We start from the raw sequence: 24,299 nt of genomic DNA, 5'->3' as shown, positions 1-24,299 counted from the left end.
ATGTATATATATGTATATATATGTATATATATATATATATATATGTATATATATGTATATATATATATATATATATATACATATATATATATGTATATATATGTATGTATATGTATGCACATTTACTCTCAGCTGCCTTAGTTGTGATCATGACATAAATCCAACATAAATGGCTTTATTGCCATTGTAAGCATCAGTAGATACATTTCAGAAGTCACCAGTGGACACACTGGGGGAGCTCCTGCTCCCCCCCCCCCCTATCTCTTCATCTTTCTTTCTATTCCTCCGTTGGACAGGACTTGATGTGCCTCTAGATTTAGACATACTTTTTGAGGAGGCAATTTTGCTAGATTTGACCTTTTCCATTTTCCCAAGGCCCAGCTCCAGATTAGATTGCTGCTTTATGTTTTGTAAGTATGTGATTCAGCTGCCTTTAAGATTTATTGTCATATTCCTTTACAGAAGCCTTGCACACAAGTTTATAAATGTCCCATGTTTGATGTTAACACTGTGAGGATGTTAGTGTCTACTCGATTACTTGACATAATTCTTAATAGTTTCAGTGTTTTGCTGATAAAATGGTTGATAACTGAATATTATTCTTTATTTTAGCTCATAGCATCTCTTAGTAGTCACTTTGTTATTGTTCCTCCGTTCTTCTCTTCAAGTGCTCCTCGCTTCTTTCTCACAGCCTTCTGCTGTGTGCAGCTGGTGTTTCTAGATATGCAACTTTTTTTGTTCCTAAGTAATGAGAGCAAGGGCTCTTCATTAGCAAGAATGGAGAGAGTTAGGAAGCAGACAACACAAATGTTAGTGTGTGTGTCTGTAAGGGGTGGGTGTATGGGAGGTAAGCAGCACCATAGTGCCTCACTTGACAAGTATACTAATTACTCCTTTTCAGCATAGGAGCTCCAGTCAGTCTTTGCCACACTCTAATGGCCTGACCTGGGAAGCCTCATTCTATAGCAGAGCCTCCCTTGGTCTACTATTACTCCAACTGCACACACACATTCATTCACACGCACACACACACTGAAATGTAGAGTTTCATCTCGCCGCTATCAAGAAGAATCAGGTGGAAGCAGATCAGTTCTGCCCCAGTAACCTCTTCAGGGACTGGGCTCCTCCTGCACACAAGATACTACCTCATATTATCAACTAACACCCACACACCGCCGTGGATAGTAAAAAAAAAAAAAAAAAAAGATGTTTTTTTTTCTGCTCCTTGTCTTATACTCTCCCACTTTCCTATCTTTTTTTCAGTGCGGGAGGATAAATTTAAAAGGAGTAAATTGGAAAATCAAATGAGGGCTTTAGGCAGCCACAGAGATTTGCAGAGCTGTCGGCCAGTGTTGGAGAGGCTCATCCATCATGTCCCACAAGTAGTCAATTCCTCTAGTATCTGTAAATGTTTTCAGATATTAGCCAATTTATATGCTCCGAGATTCATCATGGAAAATCAGCTTTAGCGGCGCACATTATCAGAACCTGTCTCTCCCAAGCTTCATGAAGTTTGATGAACGAGTACCCCTCCACAGCTCAATGGCTTGCACATGGGGAGTGTAAAGGGAGGAGGGGGGTATATCAAGGAAATTGGTAACTGCCCCCCCCCAGCCACAGAAAGTAGTGGGTTTTTTAATTAATAAACAAACTTCCAGAGGAGCTCATCAGTGTCAGGGGCAATAACAATTGTCATCTATTATTGTTTATCACGGTCCTCCCTCTACAAATGTTGCTTTTTAATGAGGTTTCTCTGCTTTTTTGCATTCCAGATAATGACTTTTTTTCCAAGAAGAGTAGTTACAAACAACACAAGTAAGAAATGAAAACCCAAGCCAAGCAGATACCTTGCTGTGTATCTTGTTTTGGAGTTGCATATGAAAACAGGCTTGTGATTTGTTTACACTGGTTGTTTTCTTTAGCAAATCCCAATGGAGGCGTAGCGTTTCACATCTATTATTCTCCTCTTCTCTGTTCTTTGTGTTCAGATGTTGACGGTGTGATATGGTGCCTTAGTAAGAATTTATACCAACATGGGACAATTACAGTGAATTTGGTGAATGTTTAAAGGTGCAAAGTTATGCTGCAGGGCTTTGTTCTCTGTCTGGTGTTCTTCAGTTTATGCTTTTTATTTTTATGTGTGGAACTGTGCATTTGTAAAGGAAGGCTTGTGTGTGTGTGTACCAGAGAGGAGCTTAGGGTGTCATGGAGGTGTGCCGCTGTGCAAGGCGGGGGCGTCTTTAATAAATGTATGCCGATGTTGGAGGCTGCAGCGATGCGAAGGATGCAAGGGCCCTGTTGTTATTTACTGCTGTGTTTGTGCACAGCAGCGAATCCCGGGCCAGCAAATGGCATTACAGTGTGTGATGAATGAGCATTAGGGTAAACTCATTTTAAAAGCATCCTGATTTATTAGCAGCCTGGCCTTCCATTTTCATCAGGTCAATGCTTGGCTGAAATTCTACAATGTCAGCGCCAAGGTCACCTATTTATGGTTACTTTTAGCCCCATTGCTCAAACAGAGCATGGGAACGTCATCTTTTCACATATTATGACCATCAACAACGGAAAAGCTGGGGTTTTTACATCAAAGAGCTTTAGAGACGGAAGAAATATAAGTCTAGTCCTAGAAGTGTGTGTGATGTTAGAAACCAAAATGTGGTGGTGGTCAACCTCCAATTATGAGCCTTAGTAAGACAAGAGCTTTAATGGCTAACGTTTGCCTTCAGGGAGGTTTATTACACGCTACTGTTTTGCAGAAGCTGCGTCAAATCTATAAAACGACCATTAGGAAGAGGGGAAAAAATCAATCAAAATGCCATTAAAGTGGAATAAGTTGCCAATATTGCTGATGTGGTTGCAGGTCCTTTGATTTTCCTTCAGATTATTAGGCACAGTCGAGTAGTGACTTTGTTAAGGGAAACCAGTGTTTGTTGGAGAGTAATATGTCTCCTAGCTTCATAAAGTTTGCTGCCTCATATTTCCCACTTTATCGATTATCCATTATCATTCGTCAAGAGGTGTCCTAACTCAAGGGGAAAATATAACCCTCTTTCTTCACCGCTGCCTGCACTGCACAGGAGCATGGTATGGATTTGAGTGTGAAGGTACCAATCTCCAAGAAAAATGAGCAGCAAAGCACAGCCCCATGCCTTGCAGCTCTGACAGAGCAGTGTGGGTTTATGGGGTGGGCTGGTAGAGCATCATGGCTGGAAGAGATGGAACAAAAAGCAGGTTGGTTACAAAAAGAAAAGGCTCAAAAATGTCAATAAATACATGAAAGAACCACAAGAGATGTGCTAAATGCTCTTTGTTCCCCTTCCACCTTTGTATTTAATCATAGAGCAGATGGGATTACAGTATTGTTCTCTTTTCTCAACAAATAAGGCTAATATGTGTAAGAATGGACTAGAAAAAAAAGTGTTTATTAAATATATTAACATAGACTTAAATATTTTCTATATTTATCCTTAGACTTTTGGGATTTAAAGCTTTATTAAAACAAACCAATTGTCTTTAAATGCATTTACTGTGCAGAACTTGAGAATTTCTCTCATGTTAATACAGGCGTAATCCATGCTTGAAATGTGTATAGAAACATTCCCTGTATTATCGCTGCACATGTCTTAAGCATGTGTATAAATATATCACCAAAATGACTTGTCTCAACCATTTCGTCACACAATGATACAATCCATTTAATCCAAATCTTTTTAAGAAATGATTTAAGGATTTTTTTGCATTTGCAGCGACTGCAAGCTGATCCAGCAGGCTTTCTTTTCTGATTTATAATGTTGGTAGAGCAAGAATGGGAAGAGAGATGCAGAATAGTCAGCGTTTATAACATAGATAAACTACATGAAGTGCCTGTGCTGTGGACTGAAACATTTATCTACAGAAAGCCTGTATAATGGACAAGTGTAGAAATACGACGTTAACTATATGCATGGTAAATTGCAGAATGTTCAGGCTGCTTTTTGTGTCTATATTTGCTTTGTTTGACATTATGGCTCTCTACTAAAAGTAGCAATGAGACATCCCTAAAACACTTTGACAGTTAGACAAGATTGTTTTTTATGTCTTTATCTTTTTAATTGTGTTTATTGCCTCTATTTGATTCCTTTGTCTTATTTTCAGCCTCCAAAAGTGTCGTGAGCAGCATGCTGAAGGAGCCATCTTCAATTCCAGACCAAATACTGGCAAAAAACGTCTATCAAGTAAGGAATTTAACTTTTTGGATTTCACCCACATCTTACAATAAAGTCATTGAAAGGGTATAGTTGATGGAAACCATAGATATTTATGTTATTCTTTAGGCTGACATCACTATACATCATTTTACTTTAGTGGCTGCCCCCATTATTTGCCATTTTGTAAACTCAATGCTAAAATGTAATGGGTTTTTAAATGGTGCACCTACTTAACACACTCCATCAGTCGCTCCTGTTAGCTGTTCAAGTCACGTGGCAGCCAGCAGTTATTTCTGTCGATCCGCTTGCATCCCTTGTGTTTTCTCCCCTTTCCCACAATGTAAGGGCTTCCCTCACCTCCCTTACCCCCTCCCACCCACCTTTTTTGGCATGTCATAATATTTCTTCCCCTTCTTTTCAGTGCACAATAAATGACTGCTGTTATGGACCGCTGGTAGACTGCATCAAACAGTATCCTATCCCCATAAAATTTTAAGCTTGAAAATGACGAGGAGCTATTGAAGGGGATGAGATGTGTCTAGCTTCACCTGACATTAAAGTTCTGCTTCGCGGAGGAAGTGTTTCATCCTATCTGCCATCCCACTATCAGCGATCCAAGGGCCTCGGAAGGCGATGAAGGGAAGAGCGGGAGGAGACGACGGGCTGATGAAAACGCATCTTTATGTGAATTCAGCAGATCAGACCCAATGTTCTGTGATACAAATATAATAATTTAAAAGCACTGTGGCAAAACACATTCTTAAAGAGTTTTAATATATTTAAAAACTGGATCTTATTTAGTTTAGATTATGCTTCTCAGGTATTGCGGAGATTAGACCAAATAAAACCCTTTTTTTTGTCAAATTATAACATTTATTTTCCATCCTTTGTCCAACTATAAATAAGCTACCATTGGGGAAGTCCAGGTTATTTGGGGACAACCATCTGGGTAGCACACTCCATATTTCCTGGGGGAGGAGTCTTATTTAAATAATTGTAAATGTGTATGTATGTGTTATCGTGTGTCTGCTTTGTTGAGTGTGGTGGGGCTGTTATTCTGTTCACAGCCAGTCAAGCCTGTCCCTCCCTGCCCTCCTCCTCGTTTCCCCTCCTTTTCTCTATTCTGTGCTTGTCCCCTCACAGTCAAATGAAAGTCTGTTACTTTGCTGCAGAGTTCATAATAGCCGTCCTGCTGCTGTGTGCCTTCAAAGAACTCCAAGCATGAAAAGAAATGGTTCTTTATGCATCTGTGCAAGTCATGGTATAAATTTATTAGAATCTATTTTAAGCAATTAGTGTTTGAGCATAACATGATGCCATGAGAACATTTCCTCCTCTTTGACCAAAATAGATAATTCATAAATTATGTTTAGCCTTAAGGAAAAGACTACTTTGTTAAAGTGACCATCCTAATTCAGAATGACATTTATTTAAAAAGCATTTTTTTCTAATAGGTTTTATTGGAACGAGCAAAGCACTGTAATCGGTGCAGCCTATGTATTTTGTAAAGCTGATATTTGTTCTCTGCATTAAGAGAATGCACGTTGGAGTTTTCTTGAAAGCAGATTTAATTACCCTGAAAGTCTGATTATGTTTCTACAATATTATAATTGGAAGTGGCTTTTACTTTGCATCAAAAACTAGCGAAAGAAGAAAAGCAAATTCTTAACTATATTGTCACTCATGTTCAGTTTACCATACATTACTTTTTATATGCATTCATTGTAGTCACATTTAGTACGACAGAGCTTTAGAGCCACGCTAAGAAAAAAATAAAATAAATAAAAAACATAAAATTACGAGAATAATGTCCTAGTATTAGGAGAATAAAGTTCAATAAAATCTTAATATTACGAGAATAAAGTCATACGAGACTTTTTTTTTTTACAGCTCTCATTTATCTCGTTTATTTTATTTTCCACTAGTCAGATCCACGATGCGACCTGTCAATCTATCCAGTAGGCATGTCAGCAAATGACCAATCCGAAGCTAAATGAGTTGTAATATTATCCGAACTCGGACACGATAAAGCAGAGTTTACTGCATTTTAACTGTGGCAAAATGAAGAATGTTGAGCATCTTGTTAAGTTATACTTTGGTATTGGTTTTACAAATAAAGAGAGAGTTAATCTGTAGCACATCAGCATCAGATTATTGTCAGTATCAGGACTTTGAGCCTGCTTACAGTAAGGTGGTACACTCTGATGGGCTGCAGCAGCAGCTCTGCAGGTAAAGAGCATTTAGCTTCGAATTGGTCATTTGCTGACACGCCTACTGGATTGATTGACAGTTTGCGTTGTGGATCCGACTTGTGGAAAAAAATAGTCTCATACAACTTTATTCTCACAATTTTATGGCTTTAAAAAAATTCTTAGGGCGGCCTTAAAGCTCCGTTGTACATTTAGTGGTTTGATTCACCTTTTTATTCCTTCTTGAAGACTGACAGCAGGAGAGAAATGTATTTGAACAATCGCAATTTAGATTTCATGTAACTGGGCAGTCTTGCAATCTGGCTCTTTCCAAGAGTAGCGACAGTACTACTTTTGTTTCTTTGTGGCAATAAGACATATTACACACTTGAGCACACGTTTTCACAAACAAGCATGTTTTCTTAACATGTAGAGGCCGTTTTCAGCTTCTATATCCTCAGCACAAAACTCATGAAGACATTACAACTGATAAAAGTTTAAACATTAAAATTACTGTAGGAAACATTAGTGCGGGCTCCACTGCACAGAAGTGAAAAAGATTCAAGATTGAATGTCAGTGCTGTGATTTAATGTGCATTCTTGTGAACCGTTGTGTTTAAGCGGACGTGTGAAATGCTGTTTGTTGGAATCCTTAACTCTGTTCCCAGTGTCATTGGACAGGAGCATGAGGTTCTGCTCTGTGACAAACTGAAGGAGAAAAACCTTTCTTTTCTGAGTAAGTCATTTCTTTAAAACGTTCCACTTGAGTATTTTTTATAATCAACCCCCAAAACCTGGTAGATGTTATAAATGCAACCTTTTTCGTTTGGTACCACTCATTTTATTGTTTTTAACACTTAATCATTTATGAACATGTAGACATGATGTGTGTTTTTTCAAACAATGGTGCACTATTTTCACAATTATTTTGCAAACTTTTGAATGCATTTTATTATAATCAAGCAACTGTTTATTTTTTAATGAAGCAATAACAAAAATGCATAAAGATACTCAATACTATTTGTATCTTATCTAGACTGTAACGTGATTATTATAATGGTTTTCAGTCGGCTTTTAAAGCTGAAATATTCCCTTTATTTTTCTGGACACTGAATTTAAAGCAGTGCCCCGTGTCCAGTGATCCAGCTGAGTGCTCAGAGTTACAGCCACAAAAGCTTAATGAATTTCCTGAAAGCCTCACCTTAATTAGCTTCTATCCACACCTTCACAACAGTAATTACTACAGTTAGAACAATGAAGTGGTTCCACAGACTGAGAGATTTTAGGTTGTGCTATTTTTTTTTTCTTTTTGTCTTCAACGATTGACCGTTAAGAATGAAACATTTATTAAATTAGTTGCGTAATTATTTTTAATATGACCATTTCTGGAACATTTACTACTTCTGTTAAATCACAGTAGAATGTCCAGATCGGAAATAGTTTGAAGGAGCTTGTAACAGTCCCTTCCTCCCACCACCTCATCATGTCACCATCCCCAAGGTCAGATGAACGATGAAAGATAAAAGTCATTCCTTCTGTCATTAAGAGCATATCATTTATTTGGACACGAAGCACTGACCTTTCTTCAGGGCTGCACACAGGACTGTTCCAAAACTGTCAGAGTTCGAGGGGCACAAGGGCCACTGTAGCAGCCTTACCCTATCTGATAAATGGATTGGAAATAAGCTACCCAACAGCAGGGATGGCCCATTAATTTTAATCAAATCTGATGTAAAAGGCGATCACAGCCACATGAGAATATCAACTGCCCAGCATATGTGTATGTGTGTGTGTGCTATCGAGTGACACACGCACATCTACACCTACATTATCACAATCAGCATGCCCTTCTGTACCACAAGCCTCTGGCTGGCTTACTGACCTGTCTCAGCTCTTTTTCTTCACCCTTGGCTGATGCTGCCTCCTCACCACCACTGACACCGCCACCCTCCATCTCTCTTCAATTCCCTTCCATGCCCCATTAGTTGAGCTTGGCTGGAGACAAAGAGGCAGGACCTTGGAACTGAATGACCTGGTCAGCCTGAGATTTAATGGAGAAATCAGGTGTTGGAGGGATAATGACCAAAGCACGCCAGAAGTCAAGGACAATGGCTGCAGCCTGCACTGTCAGGGGTCAGGCTTATAGAGGCAATGATACCAAACGGTCTTCTTGCTGTATTTTTTATAAAGTTTAATCAAACGGCAACTTCGAGTGAAGCTCACTAATTAAGTGTAAGACGTTTTTGTGCAGAAGCAGCAAATATGTGGCAATATTTATTCATATAACATTTGGTGTCTTTCTCTTCCACTTTAGTGCTTAACAATTTAAGAAAACTTTGAGTTTTTGTATCATAAATATGGTTAAAATAAAAAAATAAAAAATAAAAAAACGTGTTCAGTTACCTGAAATAGTTTTTTCCCTTATCAAAAATAATTAAAATTCTGTGTCTTGTAGATGAAAATCAACTGAGAGCTATGGGTTATGACAAAACACCTGATATCATCCTGGAGGTTCCTGTTGGTACGTTATAGAAGTCTGCATTTATTTATTTTAAGTATGACGTATGTACAAAATGTTGCAAACTTGTGTCTGATTCTTAAATTTAGTCTGATATGGGCTAAGAAAAGACAATACCACCTTTTGCCTTCTGAAACATGTCAATTCCAGTGTTTAGAACATTTTTGTGTTTTTATGTTTTAAAAGCTGTGGAGGGACATATTATACATTGGATTGAGAGCAAAGCCTCTTTCGGGGATGATCACAGCCATCAAACCTACCTTAAAGAACAATTCTGGAGTTACTGGAACAGGTAAGCCTTTATTAATTTATTTTATTTGTACCGGCCATGTTGGAGTTTTTTTTTCCTCTGTCAGAACTTCTTCTTTTAGTCACCACAAACCACTGTCAACTTTTCAGTATTCTTCAAACTTTTCATATCTCTGTCCAACAACCCGTACCACTTCCTCTCTGGTGTAGGCTGCTTTCATTGCCAAATTCCACACGGTACGTCTGCACATTACACCACTTCCACATGAACTCGTGTTACAGAACGAGAGGTTTGCCTGCGAGCTTGATTGTATTGTAGAACATTGTGTTGGAAGGGAAGCTAGGAAGTGAGTGATTAATGAGTTGCATCTGTTGTCATGAGAACCTTTGGACAGGAACAGGCCTTTGTGGTCTGGCTGCTGTAAAAGTTGAGGTGTGTGTGTGTGGACTCACTTTTCTGAATGAATTCTAGAAATAACACCTGACCTATGTCATTGTCTCTTGAGAGATCGTTTCTTTACCTCGGGGATTGTTGAGAATGTTTTTCACTTTACAGTAGAAAATAATGGTTCACATAGTTAGTGTCATCCAGGTCCATTGCACTTTAAATGCTCTGATGAATCTAGAAGTTGGACATGCCAATCAGTTTTTGTTAAATGCCAACAAAAAGATCTGTTGTAACAATAAAAAGTGTCATCCACTATGATGGAGGGAAAAAATGTTTAGCAGTACACTTAGTTGTAAATATTCATTCCAAGCTGAGGTAATCCGAGACTTGTGTAGTGAGACACACACGGGCTTGCTGGTCGCTCCCACATGTTTTTCACATCCTTGCCCCCCTTGGCACTGGATCCCAGTACCTCTCGTTCCAGCCCTGATCCCAATCAGCTGTGATGGCCATCTGACATGTTGTGACATGGTGCTGCAGTGCCAGGAGGTGCCTTTCTTTGACGCCACGTCCAAAAACCAGGCAGAGTTGAGCTGTCTCGTTAAATGCATGTCTTTGTTTTCTGTGCCCGTGCAGTTCTAGATTAGGATCACCTTTCTGGATGAATCGAAACAAAAAGACAGAAAGAGAAGCTATTGACCTTAAATTATTTTTTATACGCCTCAACCAACAGTTTTAAAGCAGACTGTATAATGTTGGTTGTTAGACGTGAACATTACTAATCATTTAGAACGAACCGAAACAAGATGCAGATATTTAAAAACTCAGCTGCAGCTTGTCAGCATGAACATTTAGCTAGAAGTGTTATTTTTGTATGCAACTTTATTTTTTTTTCAAGAATGCATTAGTCCCTCGTTTGTCATGGGGGATCCGTACCCTGATAAGTGGAAAAACTGCGGAGTAGGAACAGTAGTACAAGTAGTAGTTTAATTATATATATATATAAAGGTGTTTTAAACTCTTCTCACACTCTTGCAATATTCTAAACAATGTTTCTAAACTCCAAATGCTCTAAAAGAGACAGAATGTCATGATTTCAGCTCTCTGCCTCCTCTGCTCTTTGCCACCTGCAAGCATTCTTGGCCACACCCACTTCTCTGCTCTGCTCAAAGAACAGCTGATCAGCTGCAGCTGGAAGTTTGTCCTGCAGTATTTGCTGCACAAATGTGCAGGAGGTGCTAAATAATTTAAAATAAATTATTTTAAATAAAAATCACATGCCGATCATGCGACTCATCCATCAGTCAGCCGGTTGTGTGTCATGTCCAATCTTATTTTGAAAAACCACGACCGAGCGAGTCCGCGATAAACGAACCACGAAGTAGCGAGGGACTACTGTATCTGTAAACTTTAATTTAAAATGTATTTATTACATGTTTTACTTATTGTATTTTTACAGTAGTTTTAAAGGTTTCATTACTTAAAATTTCAATGTTAGGTTGAAGTTTTGTCCAAGTTTTAAATAGTTGCCTATGGGTATATTTCATTTATATTCACTGTTGTGCTTTTGTCCTTTTATATCAATTTACTGACAAAGTAGATCCCATCATGCTGCCCAGCAGCTAATTCAGAAAAATGCATGTTATGTACTACAGACATTTTAAATCAAAAGATGACTCGATTTGATTGCCCTAATATTTAAGGTAAATGTGTGCAGGTATGCAAAAGGCTGTGAAATAAGAAATATTACAGTGTCATTTAGTTACAAAAATTAATAAAGATTATAGGAGGGATATGATAATACATTTTCTCCTGAACTCTCATTAGTCGGTTTCAGTTTAAGAGACTGGCCTTGAGGCGCAGACTGTTGGTGTATTTGTCCATTCCTCCATCCCTCAAAGCCTGATTTTAGTCCTTGACTCATTCTTTGTGGTGTTGCCCTTAGAATTACACACAAGTTCTTGTAATTACTTCATTGTTCCTGATTGACGTTTGCAGTGATTTGCTTATTTTTCATGAATCCCCTCTTTGCTTTAACTGAGCTGCTTCACCCATTGCTTGTGTTAATTGTTCTCCAGTTGCCCTTAAGCATTGCATAGTGAGGACATGTTTTTGTAAATGGAGAAAAAAGAAAACTGATTTTCCCTCCAAAGCCCTCACCAACTGCATTTATCATCCAAGCAATAGTCTTGCCAACACACTAACCCCATAATGAACCCCTCTTCAGTGGAGTGAGGGGTAATGACGCTTCACCTACAATGCTCCCAAGAAAAAAATAAGAAAGCGGATGGAGGGAAAATGGGGAGGAAAACAGGCTTGTGTAGAGTCGGATGCTGCGTTCAGGCCCAGTGCCTGGATGAGATGGTGAAGCAGCAGCTATCGGTGTCTTCCAGCCATCAATCTTAGCTGGTGCCGTTCCAGAGCCAGCTCTGCTCTGATGGATGTTCAGATAATTGAGTGATCCATCTCTCCCAACTATCAGAGTTGCATAAAAATTATTCACCTGCTTGTGAATATTAAACACATAACAAGCCTCATGTGTGTTTTAGGAGGAGTACGTAAGGTTAAACACAGCATGTAATGAAATATGTACTCCTGCGTGGTGTCATCCCAACCCTTCTTGATTATGGTGGACTTAAATCAATAATAGTTGGCAAGGTTTCCTCTAGAAGACTCTGAGCAAAAGCACCGAAGGTTCTAATCATGTCGTCTGTCTCACTGATTTTGTCCAAAATACATGTGTAAAAATAGTCACTGGTGTCTTGATTGTTTTTCTACTTTCTAAATTTGGTGACATACGGATTTGAGTTTTATGATTTGTTAATCACCAGTTTTGGTCTTTTGACAATTCATTTGATTAATAGATTCAAACTACAATGAAGAAGCCACAAAAAGTTTTGATTTGCAGAGGTTGAAATGTCATTAAGTGATGTATTCATTATTTTCAGGCGAGCATGTGTTTAAAGAATGTCAAAACGTATTTTAATTAATTCAACCTTTATTTATACAGGTTAGTCTCATTGAGTCACGAAGACTCATTTACAAGAGAGACCTGTTTTCAATGAAACTACAGATAAGCTACAGATAACAAACAGCCATAAAATGCATATAAAATGAAAAGTAAATAAAAGTAGTGATATAAAACAAAATAAAACTAGCTACATTATAAAACGGGGTACAATACTAAAAATAGGAAGATGTCTGCATTGATTTTTACATTGAACTTAATTGTTTAAAATCCCTTAGAGAGGTCAAACTCGACAGCTTCAGATCTTTTTGCAAGATGTTCCAGGAAACGGGAGCGGAGTAAGGAAAGGCCCTTTTGCCGAATTCAGTCCACACTGAGGGGAGGCTGCAGGTAATGATGTCTCTAGAGCGCACGCTGTAGCTGCACTGACGATGTGACATGTAGGAGATGTATGAAAGCAGCAAACCAAGGAGTGATTTAAAGAAGAAAATGTACCAGTGAGAGAGTCTGTGAAGCTAATGACGACCAGTTAATGTTGATACTTAGCCACCGAGGCAGCTGTGGCGGAGTGGTTAGAGCCTCCAATGCAAGAGTTAGGGGTTCAACTCCATCAGTAGTCACATGCTGAAGTGTCCCTGGGCAAGACACTGAACCCCTCATTGCCTCCGATGTGTGTCCCATCAGTGCATGAATGTGATAAAGCACTGAATATTATTTGTATAGATGCTGTATGAATGGATAAATGAGGACACAGATTGTTGTAAAGAGCTTTCAGTATCTTGATAAGATAGAAAGGCGCTATACAAATACCGTACAGTCAATTTACCATTTACCATTTATTTACCAAACTGAAAGTCTTGCCAAAATATTGATAGATGGCTGGATGCAAAATAATAATAATAATAATAATAATAACAATAATAATAATAATTTATTCAATTTGTACGGCACTTTACATTTTACAATCTCAAAGTGCTACAATATAAAACATCTAGAGAATAAAAAATTGACTAAGCATTTAAAAACAGCAGGATAAAAACCACCATTAAACACTATAATGTCTTTCAAATAAAAAGGAAAAAAAGGTTAATTTGTGCCAGGGAATTTATACAGGTACTATATTGTGAAGTCTTGTTGTCTTTCTGTGATCATTGCTCATTTTGATTGGAGGAATCTTGTATTTTGAACCATTGCGGTCTGCTGTAAAAAGTTTTACCTGGACTAAATTCGTTTGCTAACATAGTGTTTTAGGGATAGAGCTGTACAAATAAATTCAGACCTTGTTGACGTTCCCAATTTTCTCCCCCCTCTTCCTTCTACCCATGCAGACACAACAGACGGTCTAAGAGAAAATGAGTTTGGATGCTGGTTCTCTCCCTCCCCGTGTACTAAATCAGCTGTGCAATTTGTGAGCTGCAAATGTGTCAAAGTTGAAAATGTTAGCATTCTTAATGGAGGCTTGAAAAGGTTAGATCTGATAAAAAGCTGTCAGCCATCCACAAAACATGATTTATAGCAAAATAATGGGACAGTATGCCTCATTTCTCCCCCATATGAAATGGGGGTTAAGACTTTTTGGTTTGCTATTATACATGACCACTTGAGAATTTGTTGAGGCTTGAATACACACACATGGATTCTGTTTCATCTAGCTTTTTTTTTTTTTTTTCTGTTTGAGTAGTTTTGAAAAGCTGCACCATGTTAAGAATTTATACTCTCCTGTAATTAGTAACAGAAAATTGTCGTACTCCAAAAACTCACTGTGTTGATCTTAATTCAGATCTGTCATTGTGTGTCCTTTGTTGCTCTTTTTTCATGTACATAATGGAAGCAATGCTGCAATTATAGTGGAAGTCATAATTGTGAAGGCTTATCAGACTCTTCCAACAGCATCGCTAATCTGCTTTCTGACACATTGTCTAATAAATAGATGGAAATAAGATATTTGTGATGTTTTTAACTTTAGCTGACACCACTGCAATTAGACATTCTGAGTTCTTTGTGAACTTTTTGCTTTTCCCCCCCCACTTTTTTTTTCCAAACTGTGCGCTGTAGCTTTAAAGATGACATTGCTGGGTAATATCGTTTTGATCTCGGAGTGTCAATCGATTTGAGACACCAAATTATTTTTTGATTCAAGATTTTGCGCATTGCTATCATATTTTAATGGAAATGTCCATCAAATGTGTTGAACTTTCTAACACAATGATGACAGGAATACTTAATTATAGGACCATAATGATATAATGTATTTTAGCTCCTCTAGTGAATTAATCTGATTATGCCTGTAGATCTGAAAATATGAAATGCTTTCTTTGCCTTAATAGATGCAGGTGGTTATAGGGCTGGACGATATGGCCAAAACTTTTATCACAATATATTTCTTAATTTCAGTCGATAACGATATTATTCCGATATCGATATAAACAATATATTTAGAAAAAACTGTACAAACTATACAAATTAATGTTCACCTTTTATTATGTTGTTGTTTAAAGTTAAAACTAATGTTTGCTGCCTGGGTTTCTCTTTTGATACAGCTGAGGCTGTTGTTTCAGGGACACGTTGACTCAAACTTTTGTTGCGCTTCATCTTCTGACTTTCAGCAGATTCTATCGAGTGGAAACTGCTCAGATGAACAAGTTAGATGTGTTCCCACCGCTAGTTGGAACGACTCTCGGGCACATTTTGCAGCACACTTAGCCGAACCACTTCCACACCACTGAATTAGTCTTTCCTCTCTTATCAGTTATGTCATCTGCTTTCTCTTCGCTTGTGAAAGGTTGTTCAGTCACATTCTGACGGTCATGGGAACTCATTTTGAAGAGAAAACTTACCGCGTGTTGAATCTTGGCCTAGCCTAGCCTGCTACCGCTGACTCCTTCGAGCTGTGGTGTACGTCACCACGCACTTACATTGTTGTGTCACAGCTTTTTCAGTTCAGGTTGAAACTGAAGTGGCCGCTTCAACCCGAACAGAAAAAGAAATGCGACAGTGAAATGCTGTAACCACAGTGTAATGTATATCGACATATCGAAAATGTGCTTAAGACTCGTATCACCGTTATTGAATAAAATTATATCAAGATATAAATCGATATCGAATTATTGTCCAGCTCTAGGTGGTTGTTTTTCACTTCACCTGTCACATACACATGAAGGTACCGGTATTTACTCACATTTTTTTAACTTAACACTTATAGCATGTTTACGTGAGCCTGCAGACTGTCAGCTGAAGTGGTCCTGTGTCATGCAACAGTAGGGTTTGGGTTTAAAAGCCTGAGCAGCAGGGTCGTCACTTAGCTAAAGCAGATATGGGATGTCACCTGAGAGAGGGTGCCCACAGGTTGTAGCTTCTGCTGATCCAATGTGGCTGGACATCACAGGCTCTTCCATTGGAGCTTCAGGGGCGACAGTATGACACCTAAGACCTGCACCCTGCCTTACTTTACCACAGGTTTCTGTCAAGAGTATGCACGACAAACAAGAGACTTAAAAAATATATTTAAAATTGTTGATTTGAAAGAGCACAATAAATGTTTAGTTTTTTTACATATGTTAAAATCAAATTATACTTTAGGGTTGTACTATTTGAACACAGATATTTTGTTTCTATAAATTAGTTCTTTAATGTACTTACAGTTTGAATATTTAAAACAAATTATTCATTTTTTTTCTAACCATAGAAGCTTTTGGCGAAGGCTTACTCCTATTCATAGTAATTGACGCCTCACGCAGTGCAGGAACGTGGCCTCTTTTATTGTTTCCTTTGTTATGACATCCTCCCGTAGAACAGTCCACAGCTAGAAAAATAGCTCTGCACAGCGGTGGCTCCTTTAGGGCTTTGCAAGTGTTTGTTTTAGGGTACAGCAGCACGCAGAAGTGCAACGTCGGCCCCCAAAGCACAAGCAATGTGGAATATTAATGGCAAATGACAAGTCAGCCCTGATGCTTTAAGGATTTCATGCTTTTAAGGATGCACATTTGGGCGCATTGTTTAAGGCGTCTGGGGCGTAATCCGTACTCACACGGCTGCAGCAGCCTGAGGATTTAGCTCAGGTTAAGCTTCCGTGTCTCCTATTTATTTTAGTCGGATTGTACGTGTGCGTTATCCAAATTTGTCATTTACAATCAAGTGTAAGAGCAGCTTTGACATGGCCGCTGTGTGCTGAGATGAGGAGCGGGACAGGCAGCGGCACCAAGCAATAGACACCCCTCCTCCTTTCTCTCCGCTGCCAGTGACACTTTGAGATGGAGAGGAAAGCCTCAAGTAAAATGAGGTGCGAGCACGTCTACTCCATGAATTCCTGTTTTGCTATAGAACTTTTAAAAGATGAACGTGCATTTTTTTGTCAGCTTTCACAATGTATGCCATCAGAGTGGCAAAGACACCACCCCCGCCCCCGTTTCTTTAGTCTTGCTGCTTTTACCCAGTTTTTTTGTTTTTTTATTATTTGTTCCCCTCCATTGACCTTCTGGGTTGTATCCCAAGGAGAAGTCAGCAGCATTTATCAAAAGAATGGCTAAAAGTGCACATGGAGTAGATGGGTCTTTTGTAGAAGTCAGTCTAACAGGTGAATTTCAAAGGCTGTCTGACCTCTAAAAGACATTTTATTTTAACCTTGACGTGAATTTAATCTTACAGCAATATTACCTGGACTTTGAGATAAGAGTTATTCTGTGCATCAAATGGAAGCCACCACTGTAGCTGAATAACTGGAATAGGAAAGATTGGATTATTTGTTATACAAAGGCTGTGCTCGTACATTTTACTTAATCTATCGTCAAGGTTATTTTTAAACATCCACCACCACGTTACCACACATCTATTTAAGCTTAGTAAATACTGTGGTATAAAATCTTATCTACAACCTGCATTTTATTTTTCCAGGATTTTATTTTTATTTCATGCACTTCCACAGCTGCTTCTATACCTATTAGAATTTCCAACTTTATTTTTTTAGGTCAGTGGTCTTCTGCCTAAAACTTTTTGTAGTTTTATTTTTGATTTACACATGAAGGCAACAATATATGTACACATTCTTTTCTTGGAGTTATGTGAAGTTACGTTTCTCTTCAGTAAATTTAGGTCATTGTTACACACACACACACTCACACACACGCACGTGCACGCACAAGCACAAGGGTAATTTGCACTACTATCTTTAGCTACAAATGGATCTAGACACTTCCATAATACTCATTATCATGTAGCATGGTTTGTATTACAACTAAATAAGCTTGGCTATAAAAGCATCATATTAAAGCGCAACTTTTTCAGTCTGAAACTGAAACACTTATACAAAGTAAATGCATTTTATTCAGTGGTCTTTTTTTTCTGGAATCACAAAAAACCAAAACTAAAATCTGCCACAGTGTAATAATAATAGCAATAATAATAATAATATCCATCCATCCATTACCTTCTGCTTGTTCTGAAGTTGGGTCTCGGGTGCAGCAGCTTGAGCAGGGAGGTCCAGACATCTCTTTCCACAGCCACCTCTTCCAGCTCTTCTGGGTGGACCCCAAGGCGTTCACAGGCCAACCAAGAGACACAGTTTCTCCAGCGTGTCCTGGGTTATCCCCAGGGCCTCCTCCCAGTCGGGCATGCCCAAAGTACCTCCCAAGGGAGGCATCCAGGGAGCATCCTTACCAGATGCCTGAACCACCTCAACTGGCTCCTCTCGATGTGGAGGAGCAGCGGTTCTGCTCTGTGTCTCTCCTGATAACTGAACTTCTCACCCTATCTCTAAGGGAGAGCCCAGCTACCCTGTGGTGGAAACTCATTTCAACTGCCTGTATTTGCGATATCATTCTTTCGGTCACTACCCAGAGCTCATGACCATAGGTGAGGGTAGGAACGTAGACCGACCAGTAAATGAAGAGCTTTGCCTTACAGCTCAGCTCCCTCTTCACCACAATGGCACAGAGTTCACGGTATTGCAGTTGCTGCACCGATCCTTTTTTCAATTTTACACTCTATTCTTCCCTCACTCGTGAACAAAACCACGAGATACTTGAACTCTTCCACTTGAGGCAGAACCTCACCCTTGACCTGAAGAGAGCAATCCACCCTTTTCCAGTTGAGGACCATGGCCTCAGATTTGGAGGTGCCGATTCTCATCCCAGCCGCTTCACACTCTGCTGCAAACCGCCCAAGTGAGAGCTAGAGGTCACGTCACGATGATGCCAACAGGACCACATCATCTGCAAAGAGCAGAGATGGAATCCTGAGGCCACCGAATCAGAAACCCTCTGCCCCGTGGCTGAACCAAGAAATTCTGTCCGTAAAAGTTATGAACAGAATCAGTGACAACGGGCAGCCCTGGTGGAGTCCAACTCTCACCCTGAAGGGGTCTGACTTACTATCAGCAGTGCAAACCAAGCTCTCGCACCGCTTGTATAGGAACCAAACAGCCCATAACAACAAGCCCCCAATCCCATACGCACAGAGCACCCCCACAGTGTACATCAAGGAACATGGTCAAATGCCTTCTCCAAGTCCACAAAACACATGTAGATTGGATAGGCAAACTCTCTTGACCCCTCGAGGACCCTAGTGAGGGTCAAGAGCTTTTCCAGTGTTCCATGACCAGGACCGAACCCACATTGTTCCTCTTGGATCTGAGGTTCGACCAACGATCAGACTCACTTTTCCAGTACGCCTGAATAAACCTTACCAGGGAGGCTAAGGAGTGATGCCCCTATAATTGGAGCACACCCTCCGGTCCCCTTTTTTGAATATGGGAACCACCACCCCAGTCCGCCAGTCTAGTGGCACTGCCCCCGATGTCCACTTGACATTGTAAATGTGTTTCAACCAAGACTGCCCCACAACATCCAGAGCCTTAAGGAAATCATAGCGAATCTATTGCGCTCCCGGAGCCCTGCCACTTCTGAGCTTTTTAACTACCTCGGCAACCTCAGACCAACCCCGAAGTCCCCCAACTCAGCTTCCTCCATAGAAGACATGCCAGTGGGATTGACAAGGTTTGAGAAGTATTCCTTCCACCTCCCGACGACATCACTGGTTGAGGTCAACAACACCCCACCTTCACTGAACACAGTGTTAGTAAAGAGCTGCTTTTCCCTCCTCAGTCGCCTGATGGTTTGCCAGAACCTCCTTGAATTCTCCTCAAATAATAATAATAATAAGAAGAAATATATCTTACAACCCAGAAGTACAAAAAAATAAATGATTAAATGCGTCACTTGACAAAAAATCTGGGGGCCAGCTTTATATCTACTCCAGACAGTGCATGAACAATTGTCACTTCAGTTTAAATAAACAGTATAACATTAGAATAAAAATGGATTTAAAAATGTTAAAAATATTACACAAATCAATCTAAAAACCTATCCATCATGACAACACACAGGTAGATTGTGAGAGAAGTTCTTGTGTTGCTCCCGTATGCTCTGAAGTTAGATTTGGTTACTCACACGACTCAAGAACAACAGACTTTGGATTCTTTCAGCTGAACCACTCTCAATCTTGTGAATAATTCTTGTCACATTTGCGAGTTTTGACAAAAACATAGCAGCCACTTTTGCACAAAGATTTTCTAGAAGTTGTGTAATTTATACACTATAAGTTTACATAAAATATACAAAAACTAATGCCTTAAGCTTTAGGTATACCTTAGCGATTTAAATTCTATTCACGCTGGATAAATCTCTGACATTTTTGTCCTTGACTTGGAGTGTTGTCTTCATTTCTAAATGTTTGCAATTTGAAGAGCTACTTTGGTTTAAATCTATGAAGTGTTTTATGCCACAGTTTAACAGATCAGTTCAGGCTATTTATTCTAGCTTGTATTTATATTTTGATAAGCTGTGCCTCTGTGGGTTTGTCAGTACACAAACAGTAAACACTTTTTTTTTAGACCAAAAATAAATAAAATATTCTTTACAGGGTGACAGCCAAGGAAACAATGCTTCATATAGCTGCCTTTGTGTTTAAAGAGCAGCCCTGTGTGTACCAGATAATGTCCTGGTACTCCTGGTCTGCGGAGGCCCATCAGTCACAGTGTGGACCTGGCTGCTTGTGATAAGTGGTTCCTTATAGATAACCAAGACAGTAGGCTTCTTTTTTTAGGTCCACTGTCCCTGACATAACCTTGTTGTTTCCCTGCGTCTTATTTTCTAATAATTAGTGCATTCATTTCATTGTAAGTGGTCATCTGGATTTAAATTTTCTTGTAATAAACACAAATCCCTTAAATTATTTTGTTAATTTGACCCTGGAGAGTAAAACTTTAGTGCTTTTGAATCTGGCTATGCTTGTCTGGATGTCGTAGTGAATGGTGGTGTTTGTGGGATTAGTCAGTTACATAAAAATGTGATTCACAAAAACACCGGTCTCCCTCTAATTAGGATTAAAAGGAGTGAATTTGTTTTCATTATACACCTGTTATTCCAAATTCTAATTCAGTGTAAGGTTCTGCATTTGCCCCATATCATTGCTGCTTGAAGATGTTTTTAGATAGTTATTAAATTATTGCACATAATAGTACTTAATTTCAATCTTTTTGATCATTAGTGCCATATTTCAGATGCCAAATAAAAAGCATTAGTCATTTAAATATGTTGTTGCCTGAAACCCTGAAAGAGACGCGAGCACATCAGTGCTTTTCCTCACAGGCCTGGGATTTGTTTAGGAGCTTCATTGGGATCTTTTTCCTCCCATCTTTGTTCCCAGGCAGCCCTCACCCTCTCCTGCCTCTGGTTTGAGTTTCACGTCTCTCGGCGGTCTGATTGCCTGATAGCTCAAACATCTCTGCCGGCGTGTCCTTTAGAGGCAGTGTGTAATCAAAGACACATGAGGAGCCTGTGTCCAAGTACTGACCTTCGGATTTTGCTCCTCAGTTTAGGGGTTAATGTAAAAGATGGGTCAGCGTAAGGTCAACAGATTTGTCTTCAGAAACGTTGGTTTGGGGCTCGTAAAGTCCTTTTGAAAACGTTCATCTCTCTTGTTTGGATTATTCAGCTTCTCGCATGTTTCCGTCTATTTTAATGGCATATGTGAAACAAACTTTGTGTCATAGGTTGAACAACTTTTTCATTATGTGATCCAAACTTCAGCTCCGTCCTCTGTTGATGTGATGTTTCACCAGAAGTGGAAAGTTGAAACAAACGCAACCCAATCCTTTTCCTTTGGACTTGATGCGAGATAACAGGCTTACATTTCTGAGCAAGTGAAATATAAACTCTTCACCGAGTTTGGGGCTTTGACCTGCCCCCTTTGAAAAGCCGCCACAGAGATGTCAGAGAAATCTATTTCTCATTTTGAGTGATATCTATATCAACGTGGACGTTCACACCATGCATCTTCCTTCACTTTCCACCCAGTGTCTGTCTCTTTAATAACAAATGTGTGCTTTAAATGACCATTCTTATTTTTATTTTAAAAGTGTCTGTGTGTCACAGAGGCTACAAGGCAACGTGCAGAATAGAGCTGTCTGGTGAAAGGCCTCTGATAGAAAGTGCCATTTGCGCTCAGCTGCAGCTCAGCCTGGCCCGGCTCACTGTATCATCCGACACTTCACATTCTCTTCTGCTGCCGCTGGAATGGATCTGAAATCCGTATCAACTTCAGAGAGTTTGGAGCTGACCAGTTCTGTTCTCTTGCTGTTATTTATTTATTTTCATTTCTTCAGTTTGATTTATCAGGACTGACCGCTGCCTCGGTTACATTTAGCTATTTGTGTGTATCTTTCTTTAAATAGCTTGGAGGTAAAACTATGCCAAGCCATTTTCATTCATTCTGACTGAAAATATTGAACTCTAACATTTTCAGCCGCTAGGTGGCACTTTAGTATGGCATGCTGTTGTGTCATGTAATTTGTAAAAGTGACTATTAATAGCACAATCAGCTTGCCATAGACTGCCACATTCATCCAGCTCACCTGAAGCAACCGTCAAATCAGTTTCATTTCACTGCGCCACCCCGGCGAAATGCAGCTAATTTGACCATTGAAGTGCATTTATTGAGTAAAACTTCAGTTGAGACAAACCTTTACTATAAAGTCGAGCTAACAAATAATAGTTTTTAGGTGGTTATCTTGTTAAATTTCAAAGAAACGCACAGCGAGTCCTCTCATGCACTCATCTATTTCCACCTACCGGGTTTTGAATTGCAGCTTATTTGACCGTCAAAGTACATAGATTAAGGAAAAGTTACACTGAGACACACCTTTGCTATAATTTTGAGCGTACAAATAATTGCTTTTAAGTGTTAATCTTGTTAAATTCTTGTTAAAGTCCTCCCGTACATGCTTCTGTGGCCACCATTTGGCAGCCAATTGATTTTTGGCACAACACCGGCCCACATTTCCAGGTTGTCAGTGGTGACGCGTAACAAACGTGACGCGTCAGCGGTGACACATAATATACGGCGAAGCGACATATTTATTGATTTTTCCACTTTATTAAACATGTTTGGATTGATGTGACAGAAGGTGGTGTGATGTGTATGGTGGAAAATAGGGTACATTGAGTAGTTTAAACAAGTTGAGAAACTTTAGTCTCAGACTTAATGGCAGTTTTACCTGCTTGAGTCCTAATAATGTTGGTTAATAAAAAAAAAATATATATATATATATATATATATATATATATATATATATATATATATATAAGGTTTGTTGTGGTTTAAATTAGGAAGAGGATAAGTGTTCTCAATTATGATCAGAAAATATTTAGCTACAGCTCCACGAGTGAAGCAAATCACACTTGAGTAAAATATTTTGAACTATCCACCCATCTCTTTTTTTTTTTTTTTTTTATTCCCCCCAGTCATTTTGTTTTCAAACTGTAGCACGGAGTTCATGAGAAATTCAATCTAAGGTTACCTGCACCCCTACACAGCGATGGAGGACAGGGGGCTTCCCTCTAGAAGAATGTTGTTGCAGTTAGTTGGAATATTACCAACCTTGTCAAATGTCATTTTGAATGAGAAAGCAAATATATTTCAATCAGAGTTTTAAAGGCAGTTTTTTTTAGGCTGTGGCTTTTAGAGTAAGGGGTCAGCTAATTGTAACTTTTGATGTCATGTTTGGTCTCTCTCCCTGTTCTGACTGCATGAGGATTGCTTTCCCTCTGGCTTTACTTTTCATGTCTCTTTATATGTCACAAACACACACTTTGTCAGATGTCAAATAGAAAATAAATCTACTGAACAAGTTATGATTTGTCTTCTATGCAAACTTTATAAAGTCCTTGCCTCTACTTCTTCACTGTCGTTCTTGCCAACTTCTGATTTGTAATATTTTCTGTATTCATCACTAAAAGTTTTGCTGCATCTCAAAGAATTGTCAGCTTCATAATTTTGCAAATTATTGTGTACATGCCAGAATTTTTCAATCTGGTCTTTCTCCGTGTTAAAAAATAAGTCTCATTTGCACCAGAAACATTTGCAAAGCTCTTTAACTGGTTAATCTACATTTCAGTCCAAATTCTCTTCAGTGCTCATAATTACTGTTTAGCTGCAGTTGAGTGGGGGTAGTAAACGGATATACATTGTAAATTATGTTTGACAAGGTGGAGTTAGTGGTTTTGTTGTAGCTTGTCTTTAGTTATTACTCATACTTCCTCCTGCCAGAGATAAGGTCTGATGGTGAACATATGAAGGTAAGCATGGCGTAGGGCCCTTATCTGCACCATTCATTTAGGGCAAAATCCCAGTGACAGAGGTCATTGTGTTGTAAAGCGATCCATCATTCAAGTTTGATTTCTGCACAAACCTGTCTCCAAGTTGTCTACAAGAAGTTGCCCTGAAGGAGGCCACAGGAGGATTG

At 39.1% G+C, this 24,299-nt stretch overlaps 1 protein-coding gene across 1 annotated transcript in view; it reads left to right on the top strand.

Moving 5' to 3' along the window:
- cdin1 (CDAN1 interacting nuclease 1) overlaps positions 1-24,299 on the top strand; it is a 77,611-nt gene that overhangs the window by 26,983 nt on the left and 26,329 nt on the right. The window contains exons 7-11 of the mRNA XM_037695408.1: positions 4,138-4,217; positions 4,612-4,661; positions 7,048-7,115; positions 8,835-8,900; positions 9,084-9,189. Coding sequence (XP_037551336.1) covers positions 4,138-4,217; positions 4,612-4,661; positions 7,048-7,115; positions 8,835-8,900; positions 9,084-9,189 — 370 coding nt within the window. The remainder of the gene's footprint in view (positions 1-4,137; positions 4,218-4,611; positions 4,662-7,047; positions 7,116-8,834; positions 8,901-9,083; positions 9,190-24,299) is intronic.

Source organism: Nematolebias whitei, chromosome 21, assembly GCF_014905685.2.
Source record: "Nematolebias whitei isolate Nwh7 chromosome 21, NemWhi1, whole genome shotgun sequence".
In the NCBI taxonomy this organism is placed as follows: Eukaryota; Metazoa; Chordata; class Actinopteri; order Cyprinodontiformes; family Rivulidae; genus Nematolebias; species Nematolebias whitei.
Note: the sequence above shows the minus strand (reverse complement) of the source record. Positions and strands in the feature narration are given on the sequence as shown.